The 23,173-nt window shown below is 38.2% G+C and overlaps 1 protein-coding gene, 1 non-coding gene and 1 pseudogene across 2 annotated transcripts; all 3 read right to left on the minus strand.

Annotated features, from left to right (window-relative positions):
* Window positions 1–6,135: 6,135 nt before the first annotated feature.
* On the minus strand, window positions 6,136–20,857 carry LOC102627522 (ankyrin repeat-containing protein BDA1-like; annotated as a pseudogene).
* On the minus strand, window positions 8,839–8,942 carry LOC127902810 (small nucleolar RNA R71). Its single transcript, XR_008055448.1, has one exon. It is a non-coding gene; the product is annotated as a small nucleolar RNA R71 (small nucleolar RNA).
* A 922-nt stretch (window positions 20,858–21,779) lies between the features above and the next one.
* Window positions 21,780–22,692, minus strand: LOC127902180 (uncharacterized). The gene is made up of 3 exons (XM_052440993.1): window positions 22,390–22,692; window positions 22,191–22,304; window positions 21,780–22,037 (listed from the first exon to the last, which is right to left on the minus strand). Exons 1-3 carry the CDS (start codon window positions 22,690–22,692, stop codon window positions 21,780–21,782), a joined length of 675 nt encoding a protein of 224 aa, XP_052296953.1.
* Between the last annotated feature and the right edge of the window lie 481 nt (window positions 22,693–23,173).

The raw sequence follows: 23,173 nt of genomic DNA on the forward strand, positions 1-23,173 counted from the left end.
GAGCCTTGTTTGAAAGTTGAATTGTGACTGTAAAAGTTGTTTGGAAGCTGAGAAAATAATGATCAATATTTTTCCTTAAAAACTATTCTTCTTTTATTGAATTTCAAGTTATTATTTACAAATACAATAACAACTTATTTATACTAACTCATATCTTAACAGAATTAAAAGCATCACTAACAACTGAAGAACAGAACGTAAAACATGATTAACAGATTTGCTGAGCTGGCTTCTTTACCCAACTAACTGCTGACTCATCATTGACACACGTGCTCAATGAGCTTCCTTAACAGCCCCCCTCAAACTTAAGGGGCATGGCTGCACATTAAGTTTGCTCCTGAGATAATTGAATTGAGTGAATGTGAGAGGCTTGGTCAAGATGTCTGCAATCTGTTCTTCACTGGGAATGTAATTGATTTCCAGCTCTCTTGCTAACACTTTGTCTCTTATAAAGTGCATGTCTAATTCAATGTGTTTGGTTCTCGAGTGGTAGACAGGATTTTTGGCCAGCTCAGTTGCACTTATATTGTCACACCAGATTGTAGGCACTGAAATACATTCAATCTTGAGTTCCTTGAACAATGACTGTAACCATGTAATTTCTGCACTTGCAGAAGCAAGAGCTCTGTACTCACTCTCTGCACTTGACCTTGTAACTATGGATTGCTTCTTGGATGACCAAGAAATCAAGTTATTTCCCAAGTAAATACAGTATGCACCTGTTGATTTCCTATCATCAATATCACATGCCCAATCTGCATCTGTGAAACCTGTTAACTTTATTTCTCCATCAGCTGAAAACTTTAATCCATAGTCTTCTGTCTCTTTCAAATATCTAAGCATTCTCTTACAGGCTAGGATATGTTGTAGTGTAGGTGCAGAAACATATTGGCTTAGCTTGTTCACTGCAAAAGCTATCTCTGGCCTGGTCAGAACTAAATACTGCAGCTCTCCAATTAAACTTTTATAACTTGTTGCATCTTCAACATGCTGACCCAAAGATCCCTTAGCTTCCTTTTGAAGTTTTGTCCCTGTAACCATTGGTATATCACACCCTTTGCAGTGAAGCATATCAGCTTTGCTTAGCAGGTCTCTAACATATTTTCTTTGGGATAAGTAAATATTGTTCTCAGCATAAGATACTTCTATACCCAGAAAATATGAGAGTCTTCCCAAATCTTTCAATGCAAACACTTTGCTGAAGTTTGAGATAAACTTTTCAAGTTCATTACTGTTAGGCCCTGTTATCAGTATGTCATCAACATAGATCAAGACTAATATCATTGAATCTTGTTTTCCTTTAAAGAATAGTGAGGTATCAGCTCTGGAATTTTGAAATCCCCAGTTTGCAACCAAACAACCTTTTAGTTTGTCAAACCAAGCTCTGGGAGCTTGTTTCAAACCATATAAAGCCTTCTTCAATTTACATACATAACCTGATCTCTTCTCATCAACAAAACCCTCAGGCTGACCCATGTAGACATCTTCTGTTAAGTCACCATTCAGAAACACATTATTAACATCTACCTGCCTGATCATCCAATTCTGCATTGCAGCCAAGCTTAGTATAACCCTCACTGTGGAAGCCTTTATAACAGGGCTAAAAGTTTCGAAATAATCAATCCCTTCAGTTTGTTGGAAACCTTTAGCAACCAATCTAGCTTTGTACTTTGCTATACTGCCATCACTATTTTGTTTAACCCTGAACACCCATTTGTTTCCAACTATTTTGTTTTCAGCTGGAGGTGGTACAAGAGACCAAGTCTTATTCCTGATCAAAGCTTCATATTCCTCTTTCATGGCCTTATACCAATTTTTATCATTCAGAGCTTCTTGAATTGTGTCAGGTTCTTTGTTGATCAAGGTGGCTGTATACAACTTAGGCTTGAATATTCCAGACTTTGATCTGGTAATCATTTTGTGTGTAGGTTGTGAGATCTGAATTCTGTTTGGATTATATTCAGAGTGTTGTTGATTGCTTGTTTGTGGTTCAGGTTGTGTTTGAGTAGATTCAGGGATTTGAGGGATAACTTGTGATATTGATGGTTCTGATGAAGAATAACTAGATGATTCTTATTGATTCAAATTATCTGTATGCTCAGGCAAAACAGGAGTTTGTTCATCACTTGGCACACCTGCTGAGAAAGTATCTTCAAAGCTACTGTTGAATAAGGGTAGAGTTGAAAAATGATAGACTTATTGTTTAGAGAAATTTGACACTGGTGTTTCTGAGTTGGCAACATTTTCAGATGAAGAAGGAACAGAGAATGTTGTATATGGAAATACACTTTCATAAAAAACAACATGTCTAAGGATATGAACTTGGCTTGAGCTTGTAAGACATTTATATCCCTTATGAGATGAGCTATAACCAATAAAGATGCACTTGCTGGTATGAAAGTCAAATTTATGTTTGTTAAAATCTCTCAAGTATGGATAACAAAGACAACCAAAACATTTAAGGAGGCTGTAATCTGGTTTATGCTTAAAGAGCTTCTCATATGGAGATAAGAGTTTCAATACAGGTGTTGGTAATCTATTTATGTGATATACTACTGTATGAACAGCTTCCCACCAGAATTTAAAAGGAAGATGAGCTTGAGCTAAGAGAGTCAAAGCTAACTCAATTATATGTCTATGTTTCCTTTCTACTAGACCATTTTGATGATGTGTGTAAGGGCATGAATGTCTGAAAATGATCCCATTTTGGTTTAAGAAGTTAGTAAAAACTCTATATTCTCCCCCCCAGTCAGATTGCAGCATCTTGACTTTGGTATTGAACTGATTCTCTACTTGGATTTTGAATAATTTGAAGACTTCAAAAGCTTTTGATTTGAGTTTGAGTGGGTAAATCTAGGTATACCTACTGTAATCATCTACAAAGCTTATGTAGTATTTGAAACCATTTCTAGATATAGTAGGTGAAGGCCCCCACAGATCAGTATGTATCAGTTCTAATACTTGAGTTATTTTGGTTTCGGTTGTAGAAAAATGTTGCTTGTGAGCTTTTCCTAATTGACATGCTTCACACACAGAATGCTCAGGAGATAAAATTGATTTTTGAGAGACTTTAACTTGTTTACAAGTCTTAAGCAAATACATCAATACTGTTGAGCTTGGATGACCAAACTTTCTGTGTAACAAGTTAAGTTCATCATGTTTCTGGTTACACTTATTTGAAATTGAGCTGAAACAAGTCTTATCAAAGAAATTACAATGATGAGAAAAAGAAGACACATTTGAGCATGATAGCATGGATATTGGTTTATGTGACTGAAGTTGAGAAAGATGAAAAACAGGTGATGTATGATAAGCAGAAGATGACATGGAAGAAGATTTCATCAACAGCTTGTAAAGACCTTTCTCAGCAAGGCCCTGCAGAAGAACTTGCCCCTTCATGTCCTTAACATAACAAACATTTCCACAAAATTCAACAGAGAGTGAATTATCAGATGTAAGTTTGGAAATGCTTAGTAAATTCTTAGTGATTGTAGGAACAAGTAACATATCTTTAAGTGCTATAGTGAAGGCATGTGTGTAAGGATGTTTTGAAGCTCTAAATGATAAAAATGCATGACCAATATGAGAAATTGAAAGACCTTGACCATTTTCAATAATGAGTTGATCAGTACCTTTGTAGTCTTCCTTAAAATGCAAGTTCTCCATGTTGTTGGTCAAGTGATGAGTTGCCCCACTATCCAAGTACCAGCCATCATCAGCAAAGCTTTCAAAATTAGCCACATAAGCTTCTGCAGGTGCATAGTTATCAATTCCAGAATAGCAGCTTGCCTCAGATGCAGGATGATTATCATAGTTATCATAACCTTGATATGGATATGTAAAGCCATCAAAGTTAGCAATATATACTGATCTTGGTCCTTTTCCTCTGCCTAGACTTCTTGAAGAAGGGACATAATCCTCCACAAATCGATGCCAGCAAATATCAGCAGTATGACCAGGCTTAAAGCAAATCTGGCAAACCAATTCTTCTGCATTAATTAGAATTCCTTGAGGTCCATTCATATTAGTGACTCCAGTCCTAGTAAATTGTATTGGATTCCTAGGTGCATGAAAGGAGTTAACATTATTTGGGCCAAATGAGTGTCCTCTTCCATATCCACCTCTGTGATTGCCATTAAACATCCTTGGAGACTGAAAAATATTTCCTCTTCCAACAGTATGATTTCTACCAGTATTACCAAACTGAGCACCAGCATATCCTCCTCTTCTAAAATTATTTCTAGATTGAGCATAAAATGCCCTTGGATAATAGGCATTTGTGTAAGCATAATTTGCATTAAACATGCTTTTATCATTCTGCTCTTGTTCAAGTCTGGTTTCATGAGTTAATAATAATGCATAAGCATCATCATAGTCCATTTTTGAGCCAGTTATAAAGGTAGCAATATCACGATAGCCTGCTCCTAAGCTATTAAGAATTGTCAGCATGAGATCTTTCTCTGTTATAGGACTTCCAGCACTAGCAAGCTTATCTGCCACAGTTTTCATTCTGATGCAGTAATCTTCAATACTCATTGATTCCTTGCTAAGAGTATTTAGCTCATATCTAAGTTGAAGAACCCTAGCTTCAGATGGCACACCAAATTTCTTTTCTAAAGTTCTCCAAACATCAAACGAGCTACCACAATTTATAACAAGATTTAGAGTACCTTCACTTATTGATGATAGCATCCATCCAAGCAATGTTTGATCATGTGATCTCCAATTCTGATATTCTGGATTATCAATTTTCTGAATAGATCAATCAGCTCCAACTTGAGTGAACTGTTCTTCAGGAGCTGGTTTTGTTCCATTGATGAAGCCTTCCAATCGATTGCCTCTTATGGAAGCTAAAACTTGAAAACGCCAAAGTAGATAGTTCGATCGATCTAGTTTAATTGGAGTGTTGAAAGAAAAATTTATTTGACTTTGTTGATTTGTTTGCTGAGCACTAGAGCTTGCTCTTACTATCTCTAATACCATGTTTGAAAGTTGAATTGTGACTGTAAAAGTTGTTTGGAAGCTGAGAAAATAATGATCAATATTTTTCCTTAGAAACTATTCTTCTTTTATTGAATTTCACGTTATTATTTACAAATACAATAACAACTTATTTATACTAACTCATATCTCAACAGAATTAAAAGCATCACTAACAACTGAAGAATAGAACGTAAAACATGATTAACAGATTTGCTGAGCTGGCTTCTTTACCCAACTAACTGCTGACTCATCATTGACACACGTGCTCACTGAGCTTCCTTAACAAGCCTGAATGTGACTTAGTCTTCTAATTGATTTTCTCATACGCTTTATCATCATCACCATAAGGCGACTGATGTGTACCAGGGCACTTACAATCCCAACAGCTGCCATCCACACAAGAACTGCGCTGGTTGTATTATTTGAATACGATGAATTAGGGTCTCCAATGAGTGCTATAGAGACGATATACGTAATTTCCATTGCAACAATTGCCAAAGACATGATCTGTAACACCCTAGGCGAATCCTACATCGGCAAAGCACGGGAGAGATGCTGGGTTTATAAGGGGTGATCCACACCTTAATTGGCAAGACGCGTTTTGGAGTGTATGGGCGCCCCAAGAACAAATCCGTGCGGGCCTTGTTAAGGCCTAAAGCGGACAATATCTTGTCAGGTCTGGGTTGTCCGCTTTGGGCCTTAACAACCCAGACCTAACAAGATATTGTCCGCTTTAGGCCTTAACAAGGCCCGCACGGATTTATTCTTGGGGCGCCCATACACTCCAAAACGCGTCTTGCCAATTAAGGTGTGGATCACCCCTTATAAACCCAGCATCTCTCCCGTGCTTTGCCGATGTGGGATTCGCCTAGGGTGTTACATACACCCCCCCTTGGGGACTCAGCGTCCTTGCTGAGGTTTGCCCCACCATCGCTCAAGAGGACACGCGGAGCCGCTTTGATACCACAATGTCATGACCCATCCCAGACCTGACAAGATATTGTCCGCTTTGAGCCTTAACAAGGCCCACACGGATTTGTTCTTGGGGCACCCATACACCCCAAAACGCGTCTTGCCAATTAAGGTGTGGATCACCCCTTATAAACCCAGCATCTCTCCCGTGCTTTGCCGATGTGGGATTCGCCTAGGGTGTTACATGATCCACGCTAAAATCCACGCAAATAGTATCATATTAATTGGTAAATCAATTATAAGCAAAAGTATAAGACTAAGAGAAGCAAGGAAACCTATTGTTTGGGAGAAATACGTCGACGAGACCAGGCACGGTGAGCAGATATCTGATGGCAGAGTTCTGCGAACCGGTGTGTTCCGTAAAAGCCTGGTGCGCGGGGGAACAGGAGCAGAAATATCCTGCTCGTCCACGAGCACGTCATCCGCGAGGCAAATTTCCTGTAAGAGGCATAAGGCCATTCCGGCTAGAGGTCGAGAGGCGAGGAGACCCGGTCGACGGCAGTTGGCAAGGCATGCTCTCCAGCCCGAGAATCTAGGCACGACAGCCACGCTTTCCCCAGAACCGTGGCGTAACACGCAAGATCCCACGTTTGCCCATAACGCAGCATAATGTTGAGTGTTAGAAAATGCATATTTATAAAGGAGAAAACCGTCATTTTACATTTTAAGTCTTACTAACAACCCTTACTTTTATATATTTAACCTTCTTGTGATTTAATTACATGTGTTTTATTTTAATTAAGTATTTTATGTATTTTAGGGGCATTATAGTCATTTCACAATAAAGGAGAGATCAGACGGCAAAACGGACATCACTTTTGAACTCAGGACGGTCGAAAACCTTAGGAGGAGCATAAAAGGAAAAATGGCACTATTCACATGTACAATACTATTCACGTGTATGGTACTGTATACGTTACTGTTCACGACACTGTTCACATAAACGGATGATGACGTGGCATTGACCGATGATGTGGCATTGACTGATGAGGTGTCACGATCCTGTTGGACTAAAATTCTTATGTACTGTTGATGGTGACGTGGCAGCATATCAGTGGACGAAAAATCTCGCGTACGGTGCATGCATCACACAGGATTATTTTCAACCAAACCGCGTTACTGTTCATCCGGGTCAAACCGCGTTACTGTTCAAAGTCGGGTCAAACCGTGTTACTGTTCATCCGCGTGGTCAAACCGTGGACTGTTGACTGATGACGTGGCGCAATCCTGAGCGTCCAAACTGTTTTTAATCCGATGGCCATGATTTACTCCATGTATCTATAAAAAGGGGGCATCCCCCCCCTAATTTGATATCTCTGAATCCATTTTTGGGATCCATTTTCTGTAATTCCCTCTCCATCTTGTATTTTCTTCGTATTTTAATAAATTTCCATTTTGCCCCTAGTTCAATTATGAGTAGCTAATTTCCGTTCGAGCTTGGGTTGAAGGTGAAGTCTCAACATGTGTCATGGGCTTAATTTGGTAAATTTATTTTCTCTTCCCCTCTAGTTTTTGTGGATGTTTTGACTTCTCGTCGACAAATAATAATATTCTTGTCTAGTACCGCCTTGGTTTCACCGGCCCCCTAGTACAAGGTTATTATTATTTGGCACGATAAGCCCTTAGCACCATATTGATTAGAGCGTGGTTCATGAGGTGTGGATTCCCCCCTCATGATTTAATTGGCATTAATACGGATTATTTAGCCCATGATGCATGTTGATACGGATCCAGATACCCAAGTACGTCATTTCAATAGATCTTCGCTTCAATTTATTCTCGTCATTTCAATTCCAATTTCAGAATTTATTATCGCCATTTTAATTTAAGTTTTAGCATATTCCAAATCATTTCCACCAAAAAATCCAACCACTCATTTACAAAATTAATTCTATATACAATTAAAATCCACCTCCTCGTGGGATCGACACTCGTCACCATTAGTCTATACTACAATAGATTCGTGCGCTTGCGAGTACATTAAAATTTGCACAACAAGTTTTTGGCGCCGTTGCCGGGGAGGTAAGTAATTTTAATTCATAGAATTAATTTTTGTGAATAATTTCTTTTATTTGTTTTCTTGTATTTTTTTATTATTAAAAAAAAAGAAAAAAAAAGTGAATCTACATTTAAAGGTTAGTATTTCTTTTCTTTTTCTCTTCTTTAAAATTTTGTAATTTAATTTTCTATTTATTTTTCTTTGTAATTTTTTTTTGTTTATCTTATTAATTTAATTTTTAGTTAATTTCTTTCATGTATTTATTTTTGTGTATTTTTATAGAAAGGTTGTAATAGCGCAATAAGGTTAGTATCGTAATTTCTCCCTCTTCTTTATTTTTATTTGTTTTGTTCCCATCTTTATTTTTTGTTTTGTTTGCATCTTTATTTTTATTTTATTTATTTTGCATGCATGGTCGTAGGTCATTATTACCTAATCTTGAACCTATAGACCTTGAATTAGAAAAAACACTTCGCACACACAAACACGTTAAAAATAAAATGGATTTACAAGCACCACAGGAGAGGCCATTTAAGGACTATTTTAGTCCCTTAGCTAATTTGAGCACGTCATGCATAAGATACCCAAATGTAGCTGCTAGGAGTTTTGAATTAAAACCTAGTGTGTTAAATTGTCTCCCTACATTTTATGGCCTAGAAAATGAGGATCCATATAATCATTTGAATGATTTTCATGCCATTTGTCAAACATTCAAATATGAGAATTTTTCAGATGATGATGTTAAACTTAGACTATTCCCATTTTCTTTAAAAGATAGAGCTCGTTCATGGTTAAATACTTTACCTGCTAATAGCATTTCATCATGGGAACAAATGGTAACGAAATTTTTGAATAAATATTTCCCAGTGCATAAAACCAATGCTATTCGCAGGGAAATCTCAGAGTTTACCCAGAAAGATGACGAGCAATTTTTCGAAACATGGGAGCGATTCAATGGGCTACTCTTGAAGTGTCCACATCATGGGTACGAGAAATGGCACCAATGCCAATACTTTTTGGAGGGATTACTACCAAATGTGCAAGAATGGCTAATGGCGACAAGTGGAGGAGAGCTAATGTCAAAAAGTGCATCCGAGATTTGGGAATTCTTCCAGCGACAAGCGGATAATTCCCAACAACGGAGTCGATCACTCAGGAATACTAGAAGAATTAAAGGAGTAAATGAGGTTCAAATTGGCGAGTCAACTTCAGGAATCAAAGAAGTCAAGGAGATGGTTGAAAGTCTTGCTCGACAAATAGCATCGTTATCGACTGCTAAATCAACAGAACCACATGACCATGACTCATACTCAGATCAAGCCAATGCCATAGGTGTAATGAGAAAGCCATCAAATTACAACCCATACTCCAACACATATAACCCTGGATGGAGAGACCACCCCAATTTTTCATGGTCTCAAGGATTTCAACAGAATAGACCAGCAGCTCCAGCTCCACCAATGCAACCAATTCCACAAAATCCTCAAGCCTCTCAGCCACCATTTAGACCATACAATCAGAACCAGAACCACTCTCAACCTAGACCATGGGAGGATGCATTTCAGAATTTCAGGAATGTTACTCACTCCACGATTGAGCAACAGAACCGCACCATTGATGGACTACGAAATGAGTTGAGAGCAGGCTTCAACTCACAAGCTCAATCGGTTTCAAGCCTCGAGAAGATGGTGGGACAACTTGCTTCTTCAGTTCAGACCTTGGCAATGACCGTTGAGAAAGGTAAGTTTCCAAGTCAACCAGTGCCTAACCCTAAAGGAGTGCATGAAGCAAGTACCAGTTCACCACAGCAGCATGGAGAAGTCAAAGCAGTAATGACCTTGCGAAAAGGAAAAGAAGTCGACAACAAAGTGGAGATGCCGGTGACAAAAGAAAATCAAATTGTACCTGTGAATGTTGAGGAATCATCACCGGAGGAGAAAGAAGAAACCAACCCACGAGAATACATTCCGAAAGCTCCATTTCCTCAGAGGTTAGCGAAAGGCAAGAAGGGAAAATCCACAGGTGAGATTCTTGAAATCTTCAAACAGGTAAGTGTTAACATCCCTTTGCTTGATGCTATTAAACAAGTTCCATCTTATGCCAAGTTTCTTAAAGACCTTTGTACTAAAAAGAGAAATATGCATGTCCAAAAGAAGGCATTTTTAACAGAAAACGTTAGTTCTATACTCCAACATAAAATTCCTTTAAAATGCAAAGACCCAGGCTCCCCCACTATCTCATGTAGTATAGGGAACCACACAATTGAGAATGCTTTGTTGGATTTAGGAGCTAGTGTAAATCTGTTACCTTATTCAGTGTTTGTGAAACTTGGACTGGGAGAATTACACCCAACTCCAGTGGTGTTACAACTTGCAGATCGGTCCACAAAAATACCTCGTGGTATTGTGGAGGACGTGCTTATCCAGGTAGACAAATTTTATTTTCCTGTTGACTTCATTGTAATTGACACTCAACCAATACAGGATTCAAGGAAGCACATCCCCATTATTCTAGGCCGACCTTTCTTGGCAACTGCGGATGCTCACATTCAATGTAGAACTGGAAATATGCAGTTGTCCTTCGGCAACATGACTATGGAGCTGAACATCTTCAACATTGCCAAACAACCTCACAGTGCAGATGATGGAATTGTTGATGTGGATTTAATTGAAGCATTAGTTGATGACACTTTTCTTTCAAACCTTAGTGATGATCCTTTACAAACATGTTTAACTCACTTTGGTTTTGATTTTGATATTGACAGATCGGTTGATGAGGTCAACGCCCTGCTTGACTCAGCACCATCTATGGACACTAATAAATGGAAGTCAAGAGTTGAGCAACTAGCACCATCAGAGAAGCAACTCATTCCATCATCAGAATCACCACCGAAACTCGAGCTCAAACCATTGCCCAACACTTTGGAATATGCGTTTTTGGGAGAAGAAAGTACTCTGCCGGTAATCATCTCATCATCCCTAAATGACGAACAAAAAGGTAAGTTGTTGGATGTTTTGAAAGAGCACAAAGGGGCATTAGGATGGACCATAGCAGACATTAAAGGTATAAACCCAGTAGACTGCATGCATTACATTCACCTTGATGAAAATGCTAAAACTACTAGGGAGATGCAACGTCGGTTAAATCCTAACATGAAAGAAGTTGTTAGAACTGAAGTCCTTAAGCTATTAGATGCAGGTATCATTTATCCAATTTCTGATAGTTCATGGGTCAGTCCTGTACAAGTTGTCCCCAAAAAGTCAGGAGTCACAGTAGTTACGAATGCTGATAATGAATTGATACCCACTAGAGTAACTACAGGATGGCGTGTATGCATTGATTATAGAAAGTTGAATTCTGTCACACGTAAAGACCATTTTCCTTTACCATTTATTGATCAAATGCTTGATAGATTAGCAGGCCATGAATTTTATTGCTTTCTAGATGGCTACTCAGGATATAATCAGATTCCCATAGCACCAAAAGATCAAGAGAAAACTACTTTCACTTGCCCTTTTGGCACATTTGCATATAGGAGAATGCCATTTGGATTATGTAATGCACCTGCTACATTTCAACGATGCATGCTAAGCATTTTTTCTGATATGGTTGAACGATTTCTTGAAGTCTTTATGGATGACTTTTCTGTCTTTGGTGATTCATTTGATCAATGTTTACATCATCTAACGCTAGTTCTGCAGAGATGTATCGAGAAGAATTTGGTCTTAAATTGGGAGAAGTGTCATTTTATGGTAAAACAAGGTATTGTCCTCGGTCACATCATTTCGAGCAAAGGTATTGAGGTGGACAAAGCCAAGGTGGATCTCATTTCTAATCTTCCTCCACCCAAAACAGTCAGAGAAGTAAGATCTTTCCTTGGGCATGCTGGTTTCTATAGACGTTTCATTAAAGATTTTAGCAAAGTTTCTAGACCCTTATGCAATTTACTTGCTAAGGATGTACCTTTTATCTTTAATGATTCATGTCTCATGGCGTTTGAAAAATTAAAACAATTGTTGACATCATCACCCATCATTCAGGCCCCAAACTGGAGCTTACCATTTGAGCTCATGTGTGATGCATCTGATTATGCAGTAGGAGCAGTATTAGGACAAAGAGTTGATCGAATTCCCCATGTTATTTACTATGCTAGTATGACATTAAATGATGCACAGTTGAACTATTCAACTACTGAAAAAGAAATGCTAGCAGTAGTGTTTGCATTAGAAAAATTTCGATCTTATCTCATTGGTTGTAAAATAATTGTGTTCACAGATCATGCTGCTCTTAAATATCTTCTCACAAAGAAAGATGCAAAAGCTAGACTAATTCGTTGGGTGTTACTTTTGCAGGAATTTGACTTGGAATTCAAAGATAAGAAAGGGTCAGAAAATGTTGTGGCAGACCACCTCTCTCGTCTCCATTTTGACACAATTACAGAATCATTACCATTGAATGAGTCATTTCCAGATGAACAATTAATGAATGTGGAAGTATTACCTTGGTATGCTGATATAGTTAATTATCTTGTTACAGGTAGACTTCCAGAGCATTGGACCAAGCAAGACAAGATTAAATTCTTTGCGGAAATAAAGAATTTCTTTTGGGATGACCCATATTTGTTCAAGTATTGTGCAGACCAAATTGTTAGACGATGTGTCCCAGAAAGTGAAATTCAGAATATCCTTTCATTCTGCCATGAACAAGCTTGTGGAGGCCATTTCAGCGCTAAGAAAACAGCGACTAAAGTTTTACAATGTGGTTTCTATTGGCCATCTATATTTCGAGACGCTTACACTTTCTGTTCTTCATGTGATAGGTGTCAACGAATGGGGAGCATTACACGAAGGAACATGATGCCACTAAATCCAATTTTAGTGGTTGAGATTTTTGACGTATGGGGTATCGACTTCATGGGACCCTTTCCCCCTTCTTTTGGCCATCAATACATATTGGTTGGTGTTGACTACGTCTCAAAATGGGTAGAAGCAATTCCATGTAGGACCAATGATCACAAGGTGGTGATAGGATTTTTGAAAAGCAACATTGTCTCGCGCTTTGGATTCCCTCGAGCAATAATCAGTGATGGTGGTGCCCACTTTTGTAACAAAGCATTCAAAGCTCTTTTGACAAAGTATTCAATCACACACAAAGTGGCGACCCCGTATCATCCGCAAACCAGTGGCCAAGTTGAGATCTCCAATCGAGAAATAAAGCACATATTAGAAAAAACGGTGAGGCCGGACAGAAAAGATTGGTCATTAAGACTTGATGATGCCTTATGGGCATATAGAACGGCTTTCAAGACCCCGATTGGGATGTCACCCTACAGGCTAGTGTATGGAAAAGCTTGCCACCTACCTGTGGAACTCGAGCATCGTGCGTATTGGGCCATCAAGAAATTCAATTTTGACATGCAGCAAGCCAACTCAGAAAGAAGATTACAACTGGCAGAACTTGAAGAAATTCGCAATGATGCATACGAAAATGCCAAGATTTACAAGCAACGAATGAAAGTCTTCCATGACAAGCACGTTATGAGAAAATCGTTCACTCCAGGTCAGAAAGTGCTTTTATTCAATTCTCGCTTGCACCTATTCCCAGGTAAGTTACGCTCTCGTTGGTCTGGTCCCTTTATTGTTCATACTGTTTTTCCACATGGGGCAATTGAAATTAAAGACCCAAAGAACGGTGTCACGTTTAAAGTTAATGGTCAAAGATTAAAGCCATATCTAGAATACCAACCACGTGGAGAAGACACCGAAATAAATTTGAGTAACCCATCAGATTTGAATTGATTTTTTTTTTCTTTCTTTTCGTTGATTTGATTTTGTTTTCTTTCTTTATATTATTCTTTTGCTAATTGAAATTGTTTTTGCATAAGTGTGTTTATTTTACCATTAAGTTTTCTCTTATCATTGTTAATCATGAGTCTCATACTTAGGCCGTTCCTCCTGAACATTCTTAAACCACTTCAACGTGTCAAAACTCATCTCAAAAGGCAGATTCAATTTTGTAAAACACAACGCATTTGGGCTCTACACCCACCAGAGTTAGTAGCCTATGTTGAGGGTTTAGAAAGCCAACTCAGAGACATTGAGAGAAGTGTTTACGACATCCAGTTGGAGCTTGAGGTAAATTCAATAAGAGGACGATTTTAATTTTCTTTGTGTGTTTTAATTTGTTTTTCTGTTTGTGTGCTTTAGTTTGTTACCCCGGTGAAGTGGCGGATAACGGTACTCCGTGACAATCAAGTCGGTTACTTCAGTTTCCCATAATAACTGATATTCTGAGGCGAAGGTATGGACAGAAACGAGATTCTAGCGAAGCTTCACAAGCGATTCCCTTCACTTCCTCAGAATGCCCTCCTTACGATCTATAAAGCTCGGTCCGAACGCATGCGATTACTCATGAGGAATAACATACCTGCTGACATCCGTTGGTTAATCGAGGCTAAAGTACGATCGGCAGGTGAGTTACCTCCAAAATTTATTGCATACATGCCTGGTTGTGGTAAAGGAAATTATGCAAGAAAACGACGAGCTCGAAGAATTTCTGTTGCTTGTCATAAGTGTGCTAGAATGAGTTGCAATAAAAACCCATGTTCTTTAGGAATGGTGTCTGATAACAGGGAAGATAAGATTCAATTCATTAGGGATGGCTTGAATAAGGAGTCATTGGATGATATCCTTTTGTCTCTTGAAACGCATCCCAGTGGATATGTGCAAGGAGCGATTCTCCAGTTATGGCCATTATTCCAGAAAGAGCATGCACAATATAGTCTCGGGAATCTGACTATAAACGACCCTGTTTGCCAGTTTATAAGAAAACTGGATAGGAAGCCTATCCTCGACCCATAGAGGGCGTTCAAGCCGTTTCTGGACGTAAAACCAGAGGAAGATGTGAGCCACAGTCGCAACTACCTGTAAATATCCTTTTACTTTATTGTTATTTTATTTCACTATTGTCTTATTGTTTGCATTATTGTCTTTAATAATTTTATTACTATTTGCTTTTTCCTTTTTACTGTTTTCTTTTTGACTTGCGAGCCACGTGCTTTACGCGTTATTTGACACTAACATATTACCTCATACACAACCATGACCCACTATCACCGAGACTCTTAAATGTGATTTCTTTTTTGTCAAGCACTCACAAATTGTTTTTGAGAAGTATCACAATGTCAGCTACTCCCAATAGACAATTCAAGAACATTTGTGTGCTTTCTGGATTTACATATGGCAAACATAAAGAGTTCGTTGAGGCAGCCATAGATCTTGGTCGAAGCATAGCAGCGAGAAATTTACATTTGGTGTATGGAGGAGGTAACCGAGGGTTATCAAAAATGGTCTCCGAAGCAGCTTTTATCAGAGGAAGTCAAGTGTTAGGCATCATCCCAAGAGTCTTAAAACCATTGGGCAGTTCGTCTGACTCATCAACTGGAGAAGAGTTAGTCGTCTCAGGTATGCAAGAAAGAATAACTGAAATGCTTAATCATGCTGATGCTTTTATTTTCCTTCCAGGAGATCTTGCAACACTAGAGGCACTTATCACGCTAGCATCTTGGGCCCATCTGCACATCCACCAAAAACCCATCGGTTTGTTAAATGTCAATAACTTTTATGATGGCTTTATCGCATTTCTTAACCATGCAATAAAAAACTATTTCATTCCCGCTAATGTGAAAAAACTCTTTATTTGTGCTCACACTGCTAATGAGCTACTTGATCTGTTACAAGCGTATAAACCGGAGCCAGACCCCTGGACCTTTGTGTTGGAGCGCCCAAATAATGATGGTAACAGTAGCAGCAGTAAGAAGTACAAATTAGATTTAACTCTCCGCCTGTAAATATTTTCTTCTGTGTTGCACCACCCAGGTGATGTCTTCTAAACTCTACTTCTTTCATTTCAAACATTGAGGACAATGTTTCGTTCTGGTTGGGGGGAGGGAATAATCGACAATTATGAAATTTTGGTTAAGTTTTTACTAATTTTTTGTTGTAGAAACTAACTGTTGCTAACTTTTTGTGTTGAAGATGACTGAATATGGAGTGTAGTGACTCTAGAAACGCATCTTCATCGTTTAAAAAAAAAATTAAAAAAAAAACTTAAAAAAAAAAATTAAGACATTTTCTTTTTTCTTTATTATGTGTTTATGTTTATTTTTCTTCTTTTTAATTTATCCTCTATAAAAATGCATTTTCCAACTTTTGAGTCGAAGATGGCTGAACATGGAGTGTAGTTCCTCTAGAAACGCATCTTCTTTAAAAAAAATAAAAAAATCATTTTCTTTTCTATCATTTTTGTAACTTTTCTAAATTAATTTTTCTACATCATTTTCACATTTCTGCATGCATATTTTTCTTTTTTTTTATGTTTAGAATAGGTTGGGGGGTAGAATGTTGTTTAAAAAAAAAAAAAATTTGATTTGTTTTAACATTGGGTGACATGATTAATTTAAATTTTAGTATTTGTATTATCTTTGGTCTTAAGTGATGTTACATTATGTTTGCTACTCTACATGTTGATGTTGGAGACATATATGAGTTGCTTGAAGGAATGAACATGTCATAATAAGTACCAAGTGAGTTTTTGAGCCTATCATTTTTCTTGGAGAGTAACCCTTTTGCCCATTCTTTATACAGCTTAGCAATTTATTATTTTATACACGATCTCTAAATTACTTTTGAGTTAACCCTTAAAAAAAAATTGTAAAATAAAAAAAAGAGAAAAAAGAAAAAGAAAAAAGAGTGTGTTGCTACATTTGGAGGCCCATCTAACTAGTAGATATGGAAGATTATTTAGAGCCCTAAAAGACGATGGAGAGGCCATCTTTGATCCGTTTGAGCCTTTCAAGCCATCCCTTTTATTTAATATCCATAGTTAACCCTTTTGAGCCTTTTAAAAAAAAAAAAAAAACCTTTTCTTTGTCAACTTATCATCTTGACCCACTCCGATTTGGAGTATTACCCGATATCTTATAAGTTCCATCACCTATTTATGTTTGAGAAAATGTAAATAATTATTTTGTTCAGTGAAGTTATGCCTAATAAAAGCAAAAAAAAAAAACAAAAAAAAACAAAAACAAAAGTTGTTGTTTCAAAAGAATAAAAATAGGTGAAATCCACCTTGCAACTTCCAAAAAAAAAAAAAAAAAAAAATTTTCTCTGCATTTTTCTCAAACATACACTTTGTTTTCCTTATTTCCCTTCTTTGTTAACCATGTCCCTAGCCTACGTTACGTCCTAATAAAAGTCCTTCTTGATTTTAGGGAACTATAGTCCGAAGTAGAAGCTAGTTATATGGGCTAAAAAGATGTAGTGATGCATAATTAAAAAAAAAAGATAAATAAAGTGGGTTGACTAACATTTTATTTGACTTGAGATCGTATTATTTCTAAGCTGAGGGCATATTTATTTCATCTTGGTGAGAGCATGTGATATCACTTCTTTATTATTTTCTCTCTCAATTACCATTCATTGGAGTGACTATTTTTATTGGGATTAATTTATTTGTGAGAGTGTCACTACTTCCAGTGAGATTTTGGGGTTTGACATGTCATTCTTGAGAGTAGCTAAAACAAAGTCTACTGGGCTAATTCATGTGGATGGTTGATGTGGGTGTGATGTTGCTTTAGACTGGAGATAATGCTTATACTTTTATTTGATTGCTATCATTAATCTGATGGAATAAATACGAGTGTTTCTATTAAAAAAAAAAATATTTTGAATTTGAATTTTGTTTTCGCTTTATTTGCTAGGGACTAGCAATAAGCTGGTTGGGGGGTGTGTTGAGTGTTAGAAAATGCATATTTATAAAGGAGAAAACCGTCATTTTACATTTTAAGTCTTACTAACAACCCTTACTTTTATATATTTAACCTTCTTGTGATTTAATTACATGTGTTTTATTTTAATTAAGTATTTTATGTATTTTAGGGGCATTATAGTCATTTCACAATAAAGGAGAGATCAGACGGCAAAACGGACATCACTTTTGAACTCAGGACGGTCGAAAACCTTAGGAGGAGCATAAAAGGAAAAATGGCACTATTCACATGTACAGTACTATTCACGTGTATGGTACTGTATACGTTACTGTTCACGACACTGTTCACATAAACGGATGATGACGTGGCATTGACCGATGATGTGGCATTGACTGATGAGGTGTCACGATCCTGTTGGACTAAAATTCTTATGTACTGTTGATGGTGACGTGGCAGCATATCAGTGGACGAAAAATCTCGCGTACGGTGCATGCATCACACAGGATTATTTTCAACCAAACCGCGTTACTGTTCATCCGGGTCAAACCGCGTTACTGTTCAAAGTCGGGTCAAACCGTGTTACTGTTCATCCGCGTGGTCAAACCGTGGACTGTTGACTGATGACGTGGCGCAATCCTGAGCGTCCAAACTGTTTTTAATCCGATGGCCATGATTTACTCCATGTATCTATAAAAAGGGGGCATCCCCCCCCTAATTTGATATCTCTGAATCCATTTTTGGGATCCATTTTCTGTAATTCCCTCTCCATCTTGTATTTTCTTCGTATTTTAATAAATTTCCATTTTGCCCCTAGTTCAATTATGAGTAGCTAATTTCCGTTCGAGCTTGGGTTGAAGGTGAAGTCTCAACATGTGTCATGGGCTTAATTTGGTAAATTTATTTTCTCTTCCCCTCTAGTTTTTGTGGATGTTTTGACTTCTCGTCGACAAATAATAATATTCTTGTCTAGTACCGCCTTGGTTTCACCGGCCCCCTAGTACAAGGTTATTATTATTTGGCACGATAAGCCCTTAGCACCATATTGATTAGAGCGTGGTTCATGAGGTGTGGATTCCCCCCTCATGATTTAATTGGCATTAATACGGATTATTTAGCCCATGATGCATGTTGATACGGATCCAGATACCCAAGTACGTCATTTCAATAGATCTTCGCTTCAATTTATTCTCGTCATTTCAATTCCAATTTCAGAATTTATTATCGCCATTTTAATTTAAGTTTTAGCATATTCCAAATCATTTCCACCAAAAAATCCAACCACTCATTTACAAAATTAATTCTATATACAATTAAAATCCACCTCCTCGTGGGATCGACACTCGTCACCATTAGTCTATACTACAATAGATTCGTGCGCTTGCGAGTACATTAAAATTTGCACAACACATAACGCAGCAGTCGGAGTCCCATGCCGTCCCCCAAAAAAGCGGAAACAAGATCTCACAAAACCACGACACCACGCTTTCCCCAGAACCGTGGCGTAACACGCAAGATCCCATGTTTGCCCATAACGCGGCAGTCAGAGCCCCATACCGTCTCGAAGAAAGCGGAAAACTGGGATTCAGAGGAAGCCTATAAAAAGGTAGCCAACGAAGGTAAATGGGTTAGCATTTTTGAGATTAGAAAAGAAATTCTAAAAGAGAGAAAACAACCTAACAGCCATAAGATTTGTGGCAAGTGTTCCCCGAACCTTCATATCTGACTTGAGCGTCGGAGGGTTTGCGCTGGGAAAACAACCGGCGTACTCTGACCTGTCTGTGTGCGCAGGAACCTCTGGAGAAGAAGCCTTGCGAGGAGACCCCCTGGTCGTGATGAAGTTGATCGAGCAGAGATCCTGGTCGTAGAACGAGGAGAACCGGAATCTCGCATCAACACCTATAGTGTTCCAAACTACAAAAGAAGAAGCGGCTAGCTCAGGACTCTGAGGAGGGTCCACCGCTGCTTGAAAACCCATCGTAGAAATCACTGATGCTACAACCATTGCTGCATTAAGCTTTTTTTCCAACCAATCGTCTAAATTCCAAGGAGTTCCTTTTAAATCTTTTTTACCTTCATGCTTTTGATTATTTTCATGGGATGTTACGCTGTTGGTCTGTGTGACGGCAAGTTCATTTACTGGCAGCTGCAGATCCTTTGCACTAATTGCTCCAGCACGTCGAAGTAATTCCCCAGTATCCCAATCTTTTATGTCCCTTTTGCTTTGTGCTAGGATATCCCATGCCGTGAAGCCATTAGCAGTAACAGCATTCACTTCGATTGCAGTACTGGTTGTCAAAAACTTGATGGCCTGCATGGATGTTAATATTAACCAATTCCTAGAGAAACATTTTTGTGTGTATCGAGAACCCTACTTTTATATGTGATATGAGTGATCGATACCTCAATTTGTTTATCAGCAACTGCAAGGAGCAAGATGGTCATGCCATAATCATCCTTGGCATTCAAAAGTTCAAAGTCTCCCATATTTTCCAATAAAACTTCAGTGCTTCCAACTGATTGTGTTTCACACACAAATGTAAGATGGTCTCACCCCAGATCAGACGGGTAGAAGCAGCATCCGGTTTTGCTCTGACCAGCTCTTCCAAGACATCAATATGGCCTCTCATGGCTGCCAGATGAAGAGGGTTTCTTCCATCAACATCTGTATCAGAACACTTGTCTGGGATGACTTGTAACAGTGCCTTTACTATGCCGACATAACCTTTCTGTGATGCTATGTGAAGAGCTGATGATTTCCGCGAGTCTAACTCTTCAGCAATCCGAGGCTTTTGGGGTAAAATCTCCTTCGCAAAGTCCTCGTGCCCAAGCAATGCTGCTACATGCAGCGGAGTCTCAGAGAGACAATTCACTGTGGGTCTCTCAAGAATTAATGGGTCTTGTTGACGCAATTCCAACAAGGTATTCACACTCCCTGCCATCGCTGCTTCATAAAGCTTCCTTTCCATGTTCTCCATCTTGTGTGATCTGTGCAAATAGATATTAAAAGACCTGCCTGCTGGTATTTATACTTGCAAGAGCTGAGTGCAACCCTTTGATTAATGCAGGTGAAAGAGCTGTAAATAGCTAAGAGAAGTTTGGTTGCACTTTCCATTCTTCCCGGTGGTGTTTAAAGAGGATTTGTTTTCAATTTTTTTTGCCCCCCAGCAAAAATCTTTAGACCTTTCTATGTTCACGTATTTCAAAGGAGTCCCATGCGGAGAAAAACAGTGAAGAAAAAGTGGATGCAAGGGAAATTATGACATCAAAAGTTGTGGTTGATGACATCAAAACGCGCACAACGCGTTCTCGAATTTATAACGGTTAAATTCGAATACTGCATCTGCAATTATGCAACGGTTCGTTTACAAAGTGGATGTGAATTATTTGAGGAAGACACGTGTCCTTTTCTCACGGTTTCAGTGCAATTCAACTCAGTTGAGAAAATAACCATCATCCTTATTTTTATTTCAGTGATGCCATCCAAAGTCCAACATGTTGATTATTACAATCGTATTCGTATTTCAAATTCAAAATACATCCACAAACTCTGGCTGCTGCCTCTTCTATCAATTCTTTTGCATCATCTATCTGTATAAATTTGAGTTAATCCTCCGTTCCTCTATATTTGTACAGCTATCGAACTTGACTCTTTAATTATAAATCTGGAGATTCAAGTTCAGCTCCAGTTTCTCAGAAGTGTTACTCGCTTATTCTCGATAACACATATGCATGAAACATCGTCTAGAAGGAAATCTATAGAGACCAAGTAAGTTAGTACCATTGCTGTGATGGCAAACCACGTGTCCCCATTAGAATCCACATGAAAATCCGACGGTTAAGCGGTAAGCCGCTTATGAGCAGTAGTATAATGCTCAGAGAAGCCAGAAAACCTGTGGTGTTACAAAATAAAAAGCAAGCGTAACGTTGTGTGGTTGCATCTAATTCGAAAGAAGAAGCGTCTTGCCAACGACTGTGAGGAGGGTCCACACCAGCTTGGAAAGTCATAGTAGCAATCAGTGATGCTACCACCATTATTGCATTTCGCATTTTTTCCAATCAATCATATCCATACTTGAGATGTTTTTTCAAACCTGTTTTACCTTCTTTCTTTTGATTATTTCCATGTGATGTTAAGCTGTTGGTCTGTGTGATGGAAACTTTAGTTGCTGGCTGCTGCATTTCCTTTGCACTAATTGCTCCAGCACGTCGAAGTAATTCCCCGATCTCCCAATCTTTCATTTTCCTTTTGCTATTTGCTAGGATATCCCATGCGGTGAAGCCATTTGCATAACAGCATTCACTTTGATTGTAGTACTAGCTGTCAAAAACTTGATGGCCCGCATAGATGTTGTTTACACTTAATATAAGAAATTAAGTTTGTTGATATTAATCAATTCCTAAAGAAACATCTTTTTGTGTATTTGCATTGAGACCATACTTTTATATGTGATATGAGTGATTCCATACCTCAATTTGTTTATCAGCAACTGCAAGGTGCAAGATGCTCATGCCGTAATCATCCTTGGCATTCAAAAATTCAGAGTCATCCGTATTTTCCAACAAAACCTTCAGTGCTTCTAGCTGATTGTGTTTCACACACAAATGTAAGATGGTCTCAACCCAGATGAGAGGGGCAGAAGCAGCGAGTGGTCTTGCTCTGACCAACTCTTCCAAGACATCTATCCGGTTTGACTTCTAACGGTGCATTTACCATGCCAACATAACGTTTCTGTGATGCTATGTGAAGAGCTGATGATTTCCGCGAGTCTAACTCTCCAGCAATCCCAGGCTTTTGGCGTAAAATCTCCTTCGCAAAGTCCTTGTGCCTAAGCAATGCTGCTACATGCAGAGGAGTTTCAGAGGGACAATTCATTGCGGCTCTTTCAAGGATTAATCTGTCTTTTTGAAGGAATTCTAACAAGGAAGTTACACTTCCTGCTAACGCTGCTTCATAAAGCTTGCTTTCCATTTTCTCTATCCTGTGTCACGTGTGCAAATTTAGCTTACACATTTTAGAAGACCTGCCTGCTGGTATTTATACTTGCAAGAGTTGAATGCAACCCTTTGATTAATGAGAAAGAGCTGTTATTTATTCCTTTTTTTTTTTTAATTCGATGTGTGAATTTCTATGAAAGGGTCAAGAAAGTACTGAAGCATATAATCAACATGTTCCTGCTTGGATTAAATTTTATATGTGAAACTTGAAACATTCGATAGAAGCAAGTAACCTGTCCTTGTCGAATGGGATAATATATGGCAAATAAATATTTATTGTATAGATAGATTTGTTAAACTTCGGTAGTCACTAACTTGACTTTATTAAAAATGACAGGGTCTCCTAGTTCAAGTTCTCGGAAAATACCGTCGGCATAACAGAAATACTATGTTAATTTATCGTGAATGTGTATGGTCAAACATGATTGAATTTCGAATATTTATTTGACAAGATT

The sequence above is a fragment of the Citrus sinensis genome, chromosome 5 (genome assembly GCF_022201045.2).
Source record: "Citrus sinensis cultivar Valencia sweet orange chromosome 5, DVS_A1.0, whole genome shotgun sequence".
NCBI lineage: Eukaryota > Viridiplantae > Streptophyta > Magnoliopsida > Sapindales > Rutaceae > Citrus > Citrus sinensis.